Source organism: Coptis chinensis, chromosome 2 (assembly GCF_015680905.1).
Source record: "Coptis chinensis isolate HL-2020 chromosome 2, ASM1568090v1, whole genome shotgun sequence".
Lineage (NCBI taxonomy): Eukaryota > Viridiplantae > Streptophyta > Magnoliopsida > Ranunculales > Ranunculaceae > Coptis > Coptis chinensis.
Genome location: NC_141457.1, coordinates 70,980,591 through 71,000,261, shown reverse-complemented (window position 1 = coordinate 71,000,261; position 19,671 = coordinate 70,980,591). Strand labels below are relative to the sequence as shown.

The following is a 19,671-nucleotide window of genomic DNA, read 5'->3' as shown; positions in this document are numbered from 1 at the left end:
CCCCCTGATAAAGACAAGTCTTTATATGGCTTGGTGGTGAACTCTGCGCATGCCGATCCCATACACAAGCTTTTGAAATTTATGCTTCGGTAGTGATTTAGTGAAGAGATCAGCAAGGTTGTCACTAGAGCGAACTTGCTAGATTTTAATCTGCTTCTTCTTCTGAAGCTGGAGAGTGTAAAAGAATTTTGGCGCAATGTGTTTTATCATGTCTCCTTTTATAAATCCTTCTTGAATTTATGCTATACAAGATGCATTATCCCCATAAATAATGCTAAGAACACCTGTTATAGAAGGTAATTGACACAAACCATGAATATGCCCAATTAATAACCTTAGCCATACACATTCATGACTAGCTTCATGAAGAGCTAAAATTTCAGAGTGGTTAGAAGAAGTTTCCACTAAAGTTTGTTTAGTGGAACACGCCAACAAATGGCAACATTATCACTAAGAAATACATAACCTATTTGGGAGTGAGCAACACTTGTGAGGATTTGACAGAAATCCTGAATCTGCATATCCCACAAACTTGGAACCTTTAGAATCATTAAAACATGTTTTACGCCATTCCAGTGTCTTTTAGTAGGCGCTGAGCTGTACCTGGCTAACAAATTTACAGAAAAAGAAATGTCTGGTCTAGTACATTGTGCTAGATATATTAATGTACCAATTGCACTCAAGTATGGTACTTCAGGACCTAATACTTCTTCATTTTCTTCTTTGGGGTGATATTCACTAAGACGATTGTACCACAATCTTCCGGATTCTTTCAAACCTTACAGTGAACATCTTAGTTTAATTGAGTACGTACTCCTTGATTTTGCTTCAGGCAAACCAAATCCTTCAGGGATTTTCATGTAAATATCTTTGTCTAGCGATGTCCCTATACAAATAGGCAGTCACTACATCCATGAGTATCATATCTAAGCTTTCGGAAACTGCTAAACTTATTAGATATATGAAAGTTGTAGTATCCATAACAGGAGAGTATGTCTCTTCATAATCAATCCCAGGTTTCTGCATAAAACCTTGTGCCACAAGACGTGCCTTATATCGAGAAATTTCATTTTTCTCGTTTCGTTTTCGAACAAACACCCATTTGTAACCTACAAGGTTAATACCTACTAGGGTTTGCACTATAAGTCCAAATACACCACGTTTATTGAGAGACTCTAATTCTTCCTTGATGGCAGCTTCCCATTTTTAGGCAATCAGATCTTTGTCGACATTCTTTAATACTATGTGGTTCAGTTTCGTCCTTGCCCTTGGATATTTCAATAGCTACCGTATATTCAAATACATCATCGATGGTCATATCCTTTCTATCCCACACTTCTCCATAATAAGCATAGAATATTGAGATCTTATCATTTTTTGGTACTGGTTTCTCTTCAGGGGTTTCCATAGTTAATTCGTTCATAACCTCTACCGGGGTTTAAGAGGAAATGGGTGTTCCGTGCATAACCTCTTCTTGAGTGTTTTGCACAACTTCTTCTAGAGTATTATTGGGGCATAATTTTTTAGTGGACCTCCTTTTCCGGGGAGTCGAGTCTTTGAAGCCTATAGGTATGGCACGCTTCTGGCGTGCAACAGATTCATTTGCAGCTATATTCAAATTTTGTTCAACGGGGACATTAATCTTAGCAGGTGTATTCATAGCTGGAACATGTGACCTAGTCACTTTTTCTGCACCATTGAATGCATCAGGCAATTTATTTGCAATTTCTCGTAGATGCAAAATTCTCCCAACCTCATATTCACACTGAGGAGTTCTGGGATCTAAATGAGACAAAGTGGGAGTATTCCACTTCAATTCTCGTCGTTAAGTTCTTCAGGAACGGGCTGGGTTGTCCTGCTAGGACAAGACATTCTTTAAGAACTTTCTTATCTCCCCCCTAATGGCGAGAATACTGTTCTCATCAAAATACGATCCATATATTTTTAGAAAAAAACATAGAAAAATAAATTAATGTAACCTAGACAATCACAGAATAATAACTAATTCATTCTAATTCCAAATTCAAAATAATATCGAAAAAACAATATTTATTATCACCTAATGAGGAAAAATCAAACTTAAGAACAAAAAAATAACTAAATTGTCTACCAATCAGTCAAGTAATAGTAAAATTTAGATATTCTGGATCTAGTTTGGTAATGGTTCAAATATAGTATCAAATGCTTCATTACTGAGAGGTAAGCCATCAGCATCCTCGAAGAAATCATTACAATACAAAGGTGTAATAATGTCCAATGGTATTCTAAGCTAGTATCAAATCCTTCCACCACATTTGTCTCCGTCTCCATGGCATTAATAGAGGCCCTGTATCTTTCTACCAGATGTGCCGATGTACGACAAGTACGTGACCAATGCCCAAGTTCTCCACATCTATAGCAGGTGCTCTCTGAATTTTGATTTTGATCTTTCTTAGTAGGGGGTGCAAACCACCTCTTTTGCTTTTTGAATTTCGTACTATTATTTAGGTGTATATAACTATCTCTTCTGGAGTAGTTATTATATCCACCTCTGTTAGATTTTCCTCTTCTGGAGAATTTGTCTTGCCCACGTCCTATTTTTCCTCTGTCTTGACCAAGGTTGGCATTTGCTTCAGGAATTGCCATCACTCCAGTTGGTCTAGAGTTATGGTTCTTGATTAAAATGTTACTATTTTGCTCTGCAACAAGGAGACATGTTATAAGATCATAATATTTGGAGAATCGTCTCTCTCGATACTGCTGCTGCAGGAGCACATTCGAGGCATGAAAGGTAGAAAGAGTTTTCTCAAACATCTGCTCATCAGTTACATTTTCCCCACACAATTTCAACCGAGAAACTATATTAAACAAAGAAGAGTTGTATTCAGAAACTGTCTTATAGTCTTGGAACGTTAGGTTGAGCCATTCACTTTGAGCATTTGGTAGTATAACCATCTACTGGTGATCATACCTATCATTCAGGGATTTCCAAAGACCAACTGGGTCTTCCTCTGTTAGGTACTTATTCTTTAAGTCGTCATGAATATGATGACGTAGGAATATGAGAGTTGTGGCCTTTTCCTCTGGACTCATTTTGTTTCCTTCTTTAATAGCATCACCAAGCTTTTTAGATTGTAAATGGATCTTGGCATCTAACTGCCATGATAAATAATTGTCGCCTCTAATTGAAAGAGCTTGAAAATCAAGTTTAGTAAGGTTTGACATTCTTTCAAGTAACTGTAACAGATTAAACATACATGGAGTTAAAAAAATGTATTAAAAAAAATTGATGACACCAAATATTCACGTTCATCTACCATTTCATAGCAGTATGTTACTAGACTACCAGATTTTGTACATTAAATTACCAATCCAAGTTATGTAGATGGAATACTTCCGTTTAGTTAATAGAAGACATCATGAAGTGTAGTGAGTTGTGATAGTGATGCCACATCGTCATGTCCATTTTCCTTGCACAAATCAGTGCGCAAACGTATCTCTGACCAAGTTATACCGAATGTAAGCCGGTGGTATGGCGGTGCCCTATGGCTAAACATGATTCATTCTTCTATGTTGGGTTATTCATCGATTTCAAAACCTTAATTAATAGACTTCCCACATGTCACCTTTTAGATGTTAAGTTATAATCATTATTGAAATAATAATATCATGCATGAACCTATATTTGTCATTTTATTTTTTAAATTTTCTTATTCGAGTGATTAACAGTACATACAATCTTTACAAGATGTCAAGAACTGATTATAGTACTATATATGTTATAGTAAATAGAGAAAATGAACCTGTCCTTCTTTCCAAACACCTTGTATTGACAACTTGCGATGATGAGCAGAAGAATATGGTACTGAGAAGTTGATAGCTCATAGAGTCTTCGTGCTAATAATGTGTTAGAATCAAATAGACTTAGAGAGAACACCACACTAACTTAAGTAGATTAAATCATGGAGAGAAATCTTATTCATTGAGGTAAGTCTGAATGGGAGGAGGTTACATTTATATATAACTAGGTAACCTCCTTTCAAAGATACAAGGATTAATTACCAAGATATATAAGCACATATGAGGAGGTGTTCCATATGGGCTCAATGGTGGGCACCCATATAGGCCCACAGATTTCATAACAAAAACTTTATTATTTGTTATTTACTTGTTAAAGAAATAGCTAATTAATTTATGTGATACAACTTGAAATGGACGGGTCCACATGGTAAAACCCAACCACTTAAGTACTAGCCTAGATCACTTGTGAACTCCTTTATATAATAAGAGTTCACCAAGTGTTGTTCTCATTTTAGTGGATGTGGGACTAAATGATCAGCTTCCAAATGTGTGTGTTTTATTACATTTACATTACTGCATTACAACCATTCTTATACATAATAAACAGACAACTCATAGTTTTTACTGTCTTTTGTAGGTTACAGGCCATTTCAGACCACTTATCATAAAAGATGCATTTTAGCGCCAAAATGAGCTTTATTAACGCTTCTTATGAAGACTCAAGCTTCTATGAAAAAGTGCTGAAAAAGTCAAAGTCAAATGTCAAGGACTCAAACCCAGAAAACTTAAATTTATGTCCTTAACTCAGAAGACTGGAGATGGATGACCTTGTCTCAAAAGTAGCCTTGCTCAAAAAGAAAGAGAAAAAGGAAAAGCATAAAAGAAAAAGGAAAATTAAAAAGCAAATGTGTGAGGTCTCTCAATTGTAGAGGGAGAGGGCAAATCAGTTATTATAAAAGTAGAAATATAAAAGCAAAAAGTAGGGAGAGAAAACATTATCCAATTTTTAGTTTGACAATCCAAAAATTGAGATCAATTTTATAATGCGTTATTAGGTAGATTTACATTGTTGCAATTTATATATTTTTTTGTCTTGTTATTTCTTTATTTCAATCTATTTGTTTTTCTTGTTTTCATATTTTTCATTGCATTCAATACTTGCTTTCAAATACTTGTTTTCAATACTTGTTATTTCATCTTGTCATACCAATCAACTTAGTTCTAAACTTCCTTGTCATTTAATCTCAATAGCACTAGTTACACTCATTTGAAGACATCGAATGAGTGTGACTTGGTGATAAAATTATCTCCTTTCCTCTCATTTTCTTTCATGTTTTAATTCTACACAACTTCATTGTTTTCAATGTTTTCTCTCTCTTAACAAGTAGCCTTTTAATACTCTTTTAGATCTAAGAAAAGTGAATTAGAAAATATGACAAGTTTTTGTTTCCATTCATCCCATCTTAAGAGTTAGGATGAACTTCAAACTCTTTACCCCTACCACTCACCACTATCTAATTTAACTAGTCAAATGGCATCGTCGTCATGGATCTAAGCTTCGAAAGAAGATGAACACAAACAACCATTTCTAAACTCTTCTTCGATCTATATTCTTTTTCATTTCATTTCAAGTTTTATGTTTTAGCATTTACTTATTAGTGTTTTTTTTTGTTTTACTACAGGTTCAATCAAACAGAACCCACAATTGGGACATGGCGGAGATCCGGGAGAAGTTGTCAAAAGCTCGGAACAAAAGGTGAACAAGGACCTGCGACCGCGCCCCACTTTGAACGGAACAAGATTCCGTAGGTACAAGTTCTTTTTCGTGTTTATTAGATTAATTTCGTAGGGTTTGTTTAATCAAATTGTTAGCCATTTGAAACTAGTTAGATTTTGAATGTTTAATGTTTTGAAAAACTAGAAAAATATATTTAAAAATACAAAAAAAAATTATTTTCAGTGTTAGATAAATAATAGTTTTAGGATAATATCATAATTTTACTTTACCATTATTAATTTTCAAAAATATATAAAAAAAAAAATAGTATAATATCAACTAGGATAAGGTTTAGGATAATACCAACCTTTGTCCTAAAGTGAAAAGTTACTTGTCTTTTAGTTGAAGTTAATAACTTACAAGTGTTAGAAGTTTGATCAAGATGGACCATTTGGATGCGTGAGGCGAGTAGTGCAACAATACGCTCACGCATCTCAAATCAACTTGAAGATTAATTTTCTAATCATTGACATTGTCCTTTTCATTAATCTTGTTAAGTAGTTATATAGTTAAATAGCTATATAGTTAAGTAGTTAGTCTTTTATTTACATTGTTCAAGTTAAGAGCCCATGAAGGCAAAGTTGTAAATTAATGGTTGTGCCACATTTTCAACCCGACTTGTGGGTTTAGTTAGTCAAAATTTGTAACCAAACAAAACGCTCAAACGGTTGGGTTTGATTATCAGATCACGTGTCAACTAACGTCAACTACGCCTCAAGCAGCGTGTACAGTAAGCACAACTTGAGAGGTAAAACTCTTAACTTCCTCACAACTCCCAGTCAGAGGATACTTGGTGTTTACAAAAGCATGCTTGTGTGACTTCGTGTTTAACTTCCGCACTGTATTTACTTTAATGTAGATAAGGCTAAACCCAAACCAAATAACAACCATTGGGAAGTCATTACCCAATGTAGATAAACCGGACGATGTTTGTTACTTGAGACCCAACCAAACAATAATTAAAATCAATCAACTAAAGCCAAAAGCAATGTTCTAAAAAATGATAGGCGGTAGTCGGGCGGTGGGAGAGCGCCTAGGCCTTCTAGGCAACGCCTAAACGGGCTAGGCACTAGGCGGTTTATTTTTCAAATATATCTTATAATATATATATTAATACACACCTATATTCACTACTAAAAAAAGGCCTTTTTATGACAATTTTTAGCTGTCATGAAATACATATCATGACAATTTCTGATTGAAAAACTAGCCGTCATTACTGAGGGTGTCATAAAAAGTCAACCAAAACCGTCATTAAATTTATGACGGTTCATAGAAGGACGTCTTAAAAGGTCCTCCCATTATGACATATATTAGTCTTTAAAACGTCATAGTAGGTATATTTTATTATGACACCTCATATGTAACCGTTAATAAATTAACAATACCCATTGACTATTGTGGAACCGACATGAAATACCCATTGACTACTGTAGAACCGTCATTTTATGGGGAAAAAAATACGTCAACAAATAGTTTACACTGTGACAGTTCTTCTAAAACCGTCATCCTTTTTTTTTTTTTTGTTTATATTATATATATTATTATTATATTTTTCCAGTAAAAAAATACTCCATGATAACCTGTATTTCAATTCCTAACCTATAAACTTATTTCACCAATAAAACAGCTATAAAATTCTCAAAAATAAAATTAGAACATCTACTGTAACTTCAACCCATATATTTTCAAACCATTCGAAAATACTTATTCCTTACATCAATTTATCATTTATCCAACATCACTGAAAAATGCTAAATAATACATTTATTTGATAGCACATTTAACCAAACTAAAAATCATTCTAATCAACTCCATCATCAACAAATTAAGCATTATCCATCGATCGATCGAATGTTGTCAAACCTAAGAAACAAATAAAGTAAAGAAACATTATTAGTATATTTGCTACCAAAAGCTCAAGCCACTGACCAAAAACATATTATTTTATATAGGCATGAAGATAACAATGCGATGGGACCTAGTTCTCACAACGGAAGAAAAAATAAATAAAAATACCTACAATGCAAATGGGCTGTGGTTCAAGATATACACTACTACATTTAAAGTCATCCCATATCTCAAAGCAGCAAACAAAATAAAAACAAAATACTATTATTGCAATACATACACATACCTTTGACTTGGCGAGATAAATCGTTCGATGAAGTCAATAAACTTCATACGAATTTCAATAAGCTCAGCAGTGGTATAGGTGATAGTGTTAGCCAACTCCATTAGCTACACGAGTACGTAAAGTCAACACAGAATTTAGTATATATGATATGATATACGTTTACAAGAAATAATTACATAGATATTTTAGAATAAATTAACAAGAAAGATTTGCTAACCTTTGTCTTAATTGATTGACTAGGATCCATCATAAAATGTCTCATGAAATGCAAGACATAATATCCACACTCAGTATCCTCCCCGGGTTGAATTGGGCACTACACTAAAACATAAACAAATTGTCAAAACACATTCAATACACTAAGTAAATCTTTCACATTCAAGTACTGTATATTTACCTTGACATAGTCCCACTCTGGTTCCACTCTTTTTCCTTCACTTAATGCTAATGTTTTCATCCCACTAAAAAAACGAACTTTACAATTAAGTTACAAGTTGTTTGCATATATGACATACAAAATAAAAATAAGATTCATCAACTCACGTGTTCACCATGCATCTTAGCTTTATATCGGGGACACCTCGGTTGAATCAAAGAAAATATACTTTTTTTGCACTTACGTCAATAATTACCAAAACCCAATGAATCCTATACAACCATATATAGGAGTTAAGAAAGTACAAAAAATAAAAATAAAATGAGAATGCATATATGTTAAAGAACATGACCAACAAGCATACCCCGAATTGTACGGAAGAAAAATAACTTGGTCTCTTTGTCTTGCCATTAATCTATTTGAGACCAGACGATTCATCTCTTTTTTGTCTGCATATAAGTTGAAATCACCAGGATAACAGAATCCAAACCTCTGTCGAGAACTTTTCATTATTTCTCATACAAATATCTAAAAGAAAATCATACTACCATTAGTACGACATGTACGCATAAATTAAACAACTCATCTCTTAAAAAATAAATCCAAGATTCCACTCACCTGATATATACTACAATGCAATTGGCATTTAACATTTGCTTATGACAAATATCCATTATTTCATCTTTTGCAATATAAAAGTGTAGTTCACGCTAAAAAATCCTCGTGTCCATTTCACTTATATGATTTCCCTTCATTATATTGCCCACAAAAACCGCAAATTCTTCAAATATAATTTCGTCATGCTCATCACATTGAACCTCATTTTTCTATAAAATAAAAATAAATAAACAATGAATAATAAATACAAATAGGTGCTAATTTATATAAATATTGGTAGAAAAATATAATAGAATACATTTTACCTTATTATCAAGTATGACAAAGTCACGAGGCCAAGCCACGTGGTAACCGACTGCACCACCTACCCTGGTAATGTCATCATCAGGAATTGGTCTTGGTAGAAGGGCAATCGCTGAAATTGCACGTATTATTTGTACACGCACATAGCCTTCACCCATTCTATCATTATGGATCTTGTCATCCGGTCCAAACCCCTCAATTATACAAGCATCAGCAACAACATTGCTTTTGGACCCCAAAACAAGTTTACACTTTAAAACAACCACAAACATTAAAATAATTGTAAATTTAAAATTTTAGTGAGTACCATGATTAATTATTTTAGAAATTAGAGATTTTACCTTCTCATTTCCTGATTTAGGTTTAGAGATTGGCATAACACTTTTGGCTTTATTATTACCATTATCATTGCCTTTTGATCCGGCTTTAGCACCATTATCATTGTCTTTTGATCCTACAGCCTAACAAACATTATAAGGACACTTTCAATAGATATTTGTAAACTATAACTATTACTTTTAGTTAATATCAAAATGACAAATACCTGCTTGTTTCCTAACATAGGTTTTGAGATAGCCAAATTGTCAAATACCACAAAGCCACTTGGCCAAGCCACGTGGTAGCCAACTGCACCTCCTACGGTGGTAATATCATCATCTGGAATCGGTCTTGGCAGAAGAGAATTTGCCAAAATTGCACGTATGATTTGTACACGTACATAGCCTTCTCCCATTTTAACATTATGGACATTGTCATCCGGTCCCAACCCCTCAATTAGAATAGCATCCACAACAATATTGCTTTTGGACCCCAAAGCCAGCTTACACTTTTGAAACAACAGAACAATTGAGCATAACATTATTGGTAGGTTTAAAAGTTTCAAAAATTAAAAAACATTTACCTTCTTATTTCCTGATGGCGGAATAGATATTGGCATATCACTTTTGAGTTTATCACCGTTGTAAAAACATTTACCTTCCTATGCCTCTCTAACTCATTAGTAAAAAAAAACTATTACCTGCTTGCTGCCCGACTTATGTTGAAAGGCTGCCACTTTGCTATTAAGCTTAGCAACACTACTGTTCTTCAAGCCTACATCCTAAGAGACATAACAGTGAATTTAAAATCAGCAATCTTTTAAGTAACATTTAAAGATTGCACGTTAAATAACATATACATGCTCATTTCCTAATTTTAGTTTAGAGACTGCCTCGTCGCTTTAGGATTTAGCACCACTAATTGCCTACACACATATTGAACAAGTTAATTCAAAACTGAAAAAGTATTTACATTCTGTAGCCATTTATTTAAAGTAATACCTTTCTCGACTTCTTTCTCGAATTCACACCCAATGCTCTCTCAAGACATTTATTAATTGTCTTGTTGTTAGTGCCGTAAGATAATATATCATCATTTGGACTTTCCATTCTTTTTTACTATTATTCTTAGAACCATTGGAGGCAACTTTTCTATGTGTTTGAGCTAATCACTCCTTGTAAGGTCTCCAACTCTCTCACTCTTTCATTTAATGCCCGGTTTTCTTCCTCTTTCTTACGGATCGTGGACTCCATCTCGCTCTATGTGCTTTTGATCCCCGTTTTAGGAGATTAAAGTAAGTAGTTGGAGTGACATATTTCCCTCCTGCTCTAACCCCGCCACAATGTTTCGGAGTCCCCAATGCCTTCGTAGAAGAACATCATCGCTTCCTTGGGTTACTAACTTCCCTTGACCTCTTCTTTTTTAGTTGGTCCGCGAAAACATTCTCTCTTCTTAAGCAAGATAGATCATACTTTTACTGAGAAAGAAAATATCAACCCATCATTCTCAACGTGTGTTTTCTTAGTGAGTGTAGCTAACTGGTGAACTGCCATGCCTAATTGGGACTGTTGACGGCTTGTCACGGGCTGACTGGTGGACTGCCAGTGCTTTTTGGACCTGTCAAGTATTGCGGGTGGACATGAATGGTATGGACATGGTCTGTTTAAGTTTGATATTGATTTGTAAAGGACTGAACAGGGTCTGACATGGGCTGGAACAGGCCTGTGGGGTGCTGAACATAGCCTGAAAGTGCCTGAAATTGGCATAGAGAGGGAAATAAAGAACACTTATTATTGAGCAGATAGAGGTAATTTCAGTAACGGGATTTTAATCTAGTTGCACAATATCATGAACACTGGATAATGTCATTAACAAGTTTATCTTAACATTGTCTTTCTTTTTCCCCATTCATCTGAAAAGGATAATAAAGAAGTAGTTGCAATGTTGACAAAGGTTTACAAATAAAAGTGAAGAACCAAAAGAAAGAAGTAATGAACCAGCACAAAAAGGACTTGCGTAAAAGTAAAATGAGAGAAAATTAGACTATAATAGTGCACCCTATGTTGTTAATTCTCATCAGAATATGTTGTCGCTAGTATTCTTTAAGAAATAAAGGATCTTTAATTTTGAAAGGAATAGCATTAGATTATACGTAGCAGTAATGGTAGTTAAAGGCTTTTTAAAGTTGGAACCTAAGCAACAAAACTGAATTAGTTCTTCCTTTAGTTCAGGTCTTCAATGATTCAAGTTGCATAGATTAGCAAGCAGCAGGAAGGTTTCAATGGTTCAAATGCACCAAGGACTACATCTGACTGGAATCACGGAAGTTCTCAATTTCATAGTTTATCCTATGAATTGATATATAAGAATTTACGCCTGACATTGTAAGAGCAAGTGATAAACTAGGCATATAACCATTACAAAAGAAAATTACCCGATAACAAAAGCAACACGAAAAACTTATCTGATGATAGTCACCTTTCTATTTTCTTTATCAAAAGGTCCCACTATCATTCACTACCACCCCACCAACCCCATCACCACCATCAATTAACACAATCAAATTTATTGAGGGACTGAGGGTATTATAAAGCAAGATTTCAATCAGACACATGAGAGTAGTAGTTTTCGTCTTTATCGATTGAAACCAACAACACACAGCCATTACTTTTTATGATTGAAAACCCTTTAAGCTTCTAAATTGTGATGATGGAGAGATTTCCGAGACAGACTCTTCGGTTTTCTCATTCTCTTTTTCTTTTTCCATTTTATTCTTTGAACTAAAGGTTAACCAATCCATACATATTGTCTTTCAGGGAATGGGCACCGAACCCATCAAAGAGGCGGGCTCAATAACATGTGGTTACAAAATCTTTCCATACAAAGCATCAAGAGTCATCTATGGAATCTCTATAAATGAAGACAATGAACCACACCCTGACTTGATTTTGGTCCGCTTTCGGACTTCGGTTAAGTAGGCAATTCCTTCCAAGAAGTGCAGCCAATTCTTTCTCAAACTCACATCTAGTTCATATAAAGGGATATGAATCGACTCACACCTCTATAATGGATAACATAATTGAAACTCTTTTAAAGTTCATTTCTACAACATACAATGATTGAAACCTCCAAAATCCCTACATAGCACCAACTGTTTGTACCTCCATAATGATCACAAGAATTGGTAAGTTCAATGCTCTGATCATAAACACAAGGATCTGTTCCTCTAGACATGCTCTAATTCGTCTAAACTTGATAACTAAACTAGGGGTTTGCCTGTTTCATCAAGCTCGATTAACCATTTCTCGTTAGGCCATTTTCAATCAAACAACCTAATGAAAAGGAGCTGTTTAAGGAGATTATACTAATCACCAATCCAAACACAATACATGCTATCTCCAAATCTCACCTAACACGCTTATGCAACCTACACACTAACGACTTGTACTCAGGCGACCTACTGTCCTACACACTAAGGACTTGTTGTTAAGGGACCTAGAAGACGTCCAAAGACACTAGCAATAAATGTAATATTGAATTAAAGCAAAGCTCATAACATTCGAGCATTCCAATATATAGCCAACATGGTCTTCATTATCCCTACAGTTGCACTATCCAATTGATATGGAATAGTACCTTGTCCTACATCAGGAGATGACCTACAACTGACATAATACAAATTGAACAAGGTCTGACATGGCCTGAAATTGGCTTGTGGGATGCTAAACACAGAGCTGGTGATATTTAGACTTCAGGTGGACTGTAACATTAGTACTTTACTCTATTAACCGTGCTAGCATAGCTCAAAACTTACAATTTTTTCTGCCACCTTCCTTGTATCATCGTTAAAGTATTCGCCATTCTTGTTCTGCCGAGCTAAAAGCCACAAGCTAGCTCTATCATCCTCATCAAACGATTCTCCCAACTCTTCTTGCTATAATGAGATATACAAAAAAAAAAATCAATTTAGTTATGAAGTATTTGATATGGCTTACTATGTACATTAAGATTTAAAAAGTTGTACAAGTCCTTACCATCTTATCTATCAAGCCAGCATATCCAAGCCTACTAACTCGGTGATTATACTTACCCTTTGCCCTTCGTGCAGATTGTAACTTACTCTTCTCCTAATGGATAAAAAAAAAAAGTTATTAATTTAAATAGAACAATATACCTATTTAAATGTCTCACACATACCTGGAACTCTTCTGTTAATCTCGACTTCACAAATGCATCCCAGTCAGCTTTTTTAATTAGCTTATACTTTGCAGGTGGTTTTGAAAGTGCCTCGGGATCATCTTTAAATGTCATAATATATTTGACAGTCAACATATTCTTGAAGGTCCTCCATCTAACTCCAAACGATTTCAAAACTGAGTTCCTATACCTTATATCTATATCAAATCTTATCTGGGTCAAGAATAAATAAACCGAATCCAAGTTACAAGCAAGATAAGAAACAACAAGAAAATAAAAATTCAACATTCAAAATAAATTACCAGTATGCCAGCCCATAATAGTTTTAAAAGTTCTGGTGGTGCTTTCGTCCACTTTTGAAAAGCACTTAGGGGAATCAGACTCCTCGCAAGAGCACCTTCCCAACCAGAAAGCTTATTACAAACTTTTCAACCTATAGGCCTACCTTTCCCATCAAAGTGAACTTTTATGATGATACCATCCCAATCACCAAAAAAGCAATTGCACATGATTTAGCCTCTCCTTTTTACTTTGGTACTTATAGGTGTTTCATCTTCAGAATGGACAACCTCATCCTCAGAATGAACAACCTCGCTTCAGAATGGACAACCTCATCCTCAGAATGAACAACCTCGTCTTCAGAATGGACAACCTCTTCCGGATCCATGGCTAGTAGGCTAAGCTTAAAAATATAAGCACAGGGCATTAATTAGTATTATATGAGATGAACAAGAATATGCATGTAGGAAAAAAAATAAATATATATATATATATATATATATATATATATATATATATATATATATATATATATATATATATATAAACACCTAGTAATAGCAATTTGTTTGAATAATACCGCATATATGAAGTCTACTCATGAAATAAGTAAAGCTCCAAATGGAAAAATAGAAAAAGTAACTAATAGAAATAACTAAATACAAGATTCACTAAGGCTTAAAAAATCTTGATCAATTGACAACTTATAGAGAATCTTACAATAAAAAATCGCGAGAAACAAAAGAGAAGAAAATAAAACAAAATGACTAGGTTTTAGATGATTCATTCTCAACCCATATTCCCTCACGGTCTTCACGTGTGTAAACTAACCGAGATTCATCAATCAAATCAAAAGAATCAAAGACTTGGAAATACTTCGGGATGAACCTTGTCTCCTATGTCCCCATCAAACACGCCATTACCAATATCGCCAACATTATAACATCTTTTTAGGAGCTACGAGAGCAGCAACCCGACCACTTAGGATCAAGTTGGTCGGGGAACAAAAAGACTTGTTTGGCTTGAGAAGCTAAGATAAACGAATCAGATTTATGCCCAACTCTACCAAGATCAACTAATGTGAAACCCAAATCATCTTTCTTGATACCATTCCTACTATCAACCCAATCACACCTGAACACTGGAACGTGAAAATTAAAATAATCAAGCAGCCATATTTCAACAATAACTCCATAAAAGGACATATTAGAAAAGGCTAGTTTCTTATCCTTCGCACTTGCAACTTGCATTGCTGCGGCCACCAAGCTCACACCACTGTTTTGAGTGACACGTGAAGCATCCCGATTTTTTGTGGAAAACTGATAACCATTGATGATATAGCTCTCATAATTTAATATATGCATCCGAGGCCCTTGAGATATCCACATTAAGGTATCCGAGACTTTGTTATTGGTGATGCATCGCTCTTGTGAAACCTGTGTTCTTTTAAGGGTTAGTAACAATTAAATAGAGTTTACAGAAGAAATGGTACTTTAGAATTGCTTAATTGTACCCTTTCTTTAAGCTAGTCACTAAAGGTACGATTGTGTTCTTCTTGTAACCATGTTGGTTTCTTTGACTGACGGGGGTGGATTTTCTTCAGGTAGTCCATGTGCTCCCTATTTAGCTATCGAAAGCAATCTCACATTTAGCTATAGAAATTCTAAACCAATGGAAGAATGGATATAAAGTATCAACATATTTTACCCTATGTAAGGCTCAACAACTCCTGTGTTGTGCAACACATAAAGATCGCGCTTGCTCCAAGGCGCATTACTATCAACTTCAAGAGTGAGAACCCCTATGGGGGTAACTCCCTCCACCAAAGATATCATCGGGAGTGATTTTACAATTGGGAGGAACTCCAATTGCATCCAAGTCGATAAGAATTCTTTGCAAAATTCAATTGCTTCCTCGCAATATAATTTTCAGCAATGCAACCAGACGGGACGATTGCGGTTTCAGACATAACCCTTCAACACCACCATGTACCTAAGACATTTTAATGGGAAAATGGTACAATGATGCTTACTATGTCATATAAACCAAGGATAAAGGAAAGCTCAGTAAGTTGGTTTACCTCTCAAATGGGTACATCCATCGGAAGAAAATGGACCACAAAGCTTCACCTCTCTAACAAGATGAATCGTGAGATGAACCATGATGTCAAAGAATGACGGGGAAAGTATTTTTCCAGCATACATACGGTGACAACAACATCTCTTTGAATTTGACTTCGATTCGGTTGCTGCACATCTATTACTTTTGCACAAAGTACAATCGAAGAAGAAGCACAACCCGACAATTGCATATCTCACATGCTTTGGCAAGACGGATCGTGATAGCCACAGGGAAGCAATGGCTGCATCAAAACGCGTGGCAATCGTATGCGACTTCAGCCCTTGTAATTTTAGATCATCCATTGAAACACGGGGCTTGAAATTAGAAGAGTATCCTTCGGGAACTTTCAACTCATGCAATGTTTGGCAAACTCTTCTTTTTTCATCCCTAGATAATGTAAAACAAGCTAGGGGTAGGAAAGTTTTACTTTTACCTATCTTTGGTGCCAACTGCGCCCTTCCCATCTCCTCAAGATCAAGACGACCGTTAACAGTATCCTTTGTTTTGAAAGGAATGTTAAGCAATGTACCAATAATGCTGTCACAAATATTCTTCTCAATATGCATGACATCCAAATTGTGTCTAATAGGCAAATACTCCCAATAGTCCAGTTCATAAAATATTGACTACTTTTTCCAACATTTCAAAATATCATCGACTCCAGTATCAACCCTTGTTGATGTGGTTGGCGTCTTTGCCTTTTTCTCTGCACCCTGTCGCTTCCTTTTACCTATTGACTTCTTCAATTTTCGTTTCGTAACTTCTTTCCGCCCTTTCGGTTTTGCTAAATTCTTCGCAATTACATTCTTAACTTTTTTCCCCCAAGAAATATTAAGCAGTTTAACCTTTTCTTTTACTTTCTCACCGGTTAATAGTTCTGGTTGTATCGAAACTCTTGTTTACCATTAAACATCTTCTTCTGCTTTCTGTAAGGGTGGTTCTTTGGGAGGAATCTTCTGGTGGACATGTATACAATCTTCTTAGAATGCTTGGTCCGAGCGAAGGTGTATTCTCACCGCATATTGGACAAGCATAATATCCTTTAATGCAACAGCCAGATAGGTTACCAAGTGTGGGAAAATCATTTATTGTCCACATTAGCACAGCTCTCAATGTAAAGGATTCATGTCAATAAGCATCATAAGCATCGACCCCAGTATTCCATAAAATTTTTAAGTTGTCAATCAAGGGCCTCAAGTACACATCAATATCGTTCCCTGGTTGTCGTGGACCTGATATCAACAATGTAAGCATCATAAACTTTCTCTTCACGCACAACCATGGTGGAAGGTTGTAAGTGATCAACATAACTGGCCAACAACTATACCTACTACTCATAGAACCGTGTGGATTGACACCATCTGCGGAGAGTGCGAGACGCAGATTTCGTGAATCTGTTGCAAACTCTAACCACATGCAATCTACAGTCTTCCATGCTGGGGAATCTGCTGGGTGACGCAATTTGTCATCAACTTCTCTTGCATCAGCATGCCATGTCAAATCCTTTGCTATTTGAACAGACTAAAACATCTTTTTGAACCTTGGGATGGGTACTCATAGAACCGTGTGGATTGACACCATCTGCGGAGAGTGCGAGACGCAGATTTCGTGAATCTGCTGCAAACTCTAGCCACATGCAATCTGATCTTCCATCTTTGGGGAATCTGTTTGGGTGACGAATTTGTCATCAACTTCTCTTGCATCAAAGCATGCCATGTCAAATCCTTTTTGTTTTGCACGCGGACTAAAACATCTTTTTGAACCTTGGGATGGGTGGAAAATACCACAAAACTTTTGCAGGCACACCTTTACTTGTCTCGGTCATATTTTTATTCTCCTTATATCTTGACGCTCCACAAGTAGGACACACGGTAAGATCCTTATACGTGTCACCTCTGTACAGGATGCAGTCGTTAGGACAGGCATGTATCTTTTCATACTTCATTCCATAGACGGACAATATCTTCTTGACCTTATTCAGTGAGGACGGTAGTAAATGACCTTCCGGAAGCACCTCTCCAAACAATTTCAGTAACTCTGAAAAAGTCTTGTCTGACCACCCACCTTCGGCTTTTAGATTGAATAGTTTAACCACCATTGATAACTTGGTAAACTTTGTACACCCTTCATATAATGGTTTCTCAGTATCTTGGAGCAATTGTTAAAACTCTACAGGATCACCGGTGAATTGGTCACGTCCAGCATCTAGCAAGTTTTTTGTACTTGCTACATCTTTTGGAGTTTCCATATTATGATAATCTTGATGGTCTCCATTTCCATCGACACTAGAAGGGGCTGCATTATGACTTTTCTCCCCGTGATATATCCAGCTAGTATAGTGTTGGTCGATACCAGATTCAAAAAGGTGGTTTCTAACCTCCTTTTGAGTAAACTCACAAAGATTCACACAGTGTTTGCATGGACATCTTATGAGAATGGTCTCACTCTCTGTTGGATTTGCAAACAGAAGAAAATTCTTAACCCCTACAATATATTCATCTGTTAGCCTATCCTTGGACATCCACAATTTGTCCATTTCGAATAAAGTATAACACAAAAATCCTGAAAACACCCAAATTTTGCACTCTTTTAGTTAAGAAAATAAAAATAAAAATAATCGCTTCAAGATCATTAAATCTATTAGTGTTTTTTTCTTCTCTATTACTATGTATTCTCATAGGCACCATAAAAGTGCTCTAATTTTTGTATCACTACTACTTTCCAGTAGGCATTTGCAGTGGAGCAAATTAATTTACTTACTAACAATCTCAATTTGATTACTAGTTCCTTTGTAAGTCCAGAATAACAATCGTTCACACTTCTTCTATATATAAAAGGAGACACTGCTCTATGACTCTCTCTCTCTCTCATTTTTCACGCAATGAACGTACTCCACTCTAAATGGATTGTTTGACTGCTAAACAAATTATCATTCCAACATATTATTATAATCATTATCTCTAAATGGCGTTTCAGCTTAATAGACTCTTTGTATTCGGTTCTTTACCCGTCAAGTTTTCTACTTCATCTCGTTTACCAAACATGGTAATAATTATTTCTTCTAACTTTTCACACTCTAATTCTATTCATTTTATTATTATTATTATTATTTACACTTAGAGAATTGCTAGCGTCCTCACCCCTTTAAGGGGTAGGACCATCCTACCTCTATATCTGACAGAACTTACTTGTTGACCATTTCTAGAGGTTCCTCTTTTATTAAAACTAAATGAAGTAAAGACCAAAAATCAAGAAGTGAGTTGACTCACTACCTTCTCCTCCAAACTAAAAACAGACCGACCCTCATTTGAAAGTCCCACGAACCGGGTCTAGTGATGAACATATCATACCCCTGAATTCCGTCATAACGTTCTCTTATATTTTGTACGGGATCTGGTCTGGAGCACTCACTTTCTTTGTTCCATCCCATCATGGTTCCACACTTCCACTATGACCACAATACAAGATATAACTACTTATGTGATTTGTTCAAATTTCAAATGCTTTAGTGGATTGCTTATGTTGTAAAGAACCTTTCTTGGAAGATTTATAAATTTAAAGAGGAACAGATTTGGAAAGCAACTTTGCCACAAGATATGTTGATAATTGTTCATAACTAACCAAGAGAAAATGACTTAATCAATTTGAAGAAGACCAGCTCAAACATCAAAAGAAATTACATCGCCTGTGTCTCTAGAACTCTCTTCTATTTCCCTTTTTCTTGTTTCTTGTTTTTAATTGGACTCAACCCACTTTAAAAGAATG

General features: G+C 35.5%; 1 protein-coding gene and 1 pseudogene across 1 annotated transcript; both read right to left on the bottom strand.

Annotated features, from left to right (window-relative positions):
* Positions 1 to 2,106: 2,106 nt before the first annotated feature.
* Positions 2,107 to 3,204, bottom strand: LOC147517546 (uncharacterized; annotated as a pseudogene).
* Positions 3,205 to 13,102: 9,898 nt separating this feature from the next.
* On the bottom strand, positions 13,103 to 13,978 carry LOC147517545 (uncharacterized). Its single transcript, XM_086594686.1, has 3 exons — positions 13,507 to 13,978; positions 13,344 to 13,436; positions 13,103 to 13,243 (listed from the first exon to the last, which is right to left on the bottom strand). Exons 1-3 carry the CDS (start codon positions 13,792 to 13,794, stop codon positions 13,103 to 13,105), a joined length of 522 nt encoding a protein of 173 aa, XP_086450812.1. The 5' UTR covers positions 13,795 to 13,978.
* Positions 13,979 to 19,671: the final 5,693 nt, after the last annotated feature.

What these genes read in the sequence shown, in the direction of transcription:
- LOC147517545 (XM_086594686.1), bottom strand. Translation starts at nt 13,794, where the DNA reads ATGTTGAATTTTTATTTTCTTGTTGTTTCTTATCTTGCTTGTAACTTG. An exon ending in GATTAACAGAAGAGTTCCAG is followed by an intron (nt 13,437 to 13,506) that starts GTATGTGTGAGA and finishes TTTATCCATTAG; the next exon opens with GAGAAGAGTAAGTTACAATC. An exon ending in CTGGCTTGATAGATAAGATG is followed by an intron (nt 13,244 to 13,343) that starts GTAAGGACTTGT and finishes ATCTCATTATAG; the next exon opens with CAAGAAGAGTTGGGAGAATC.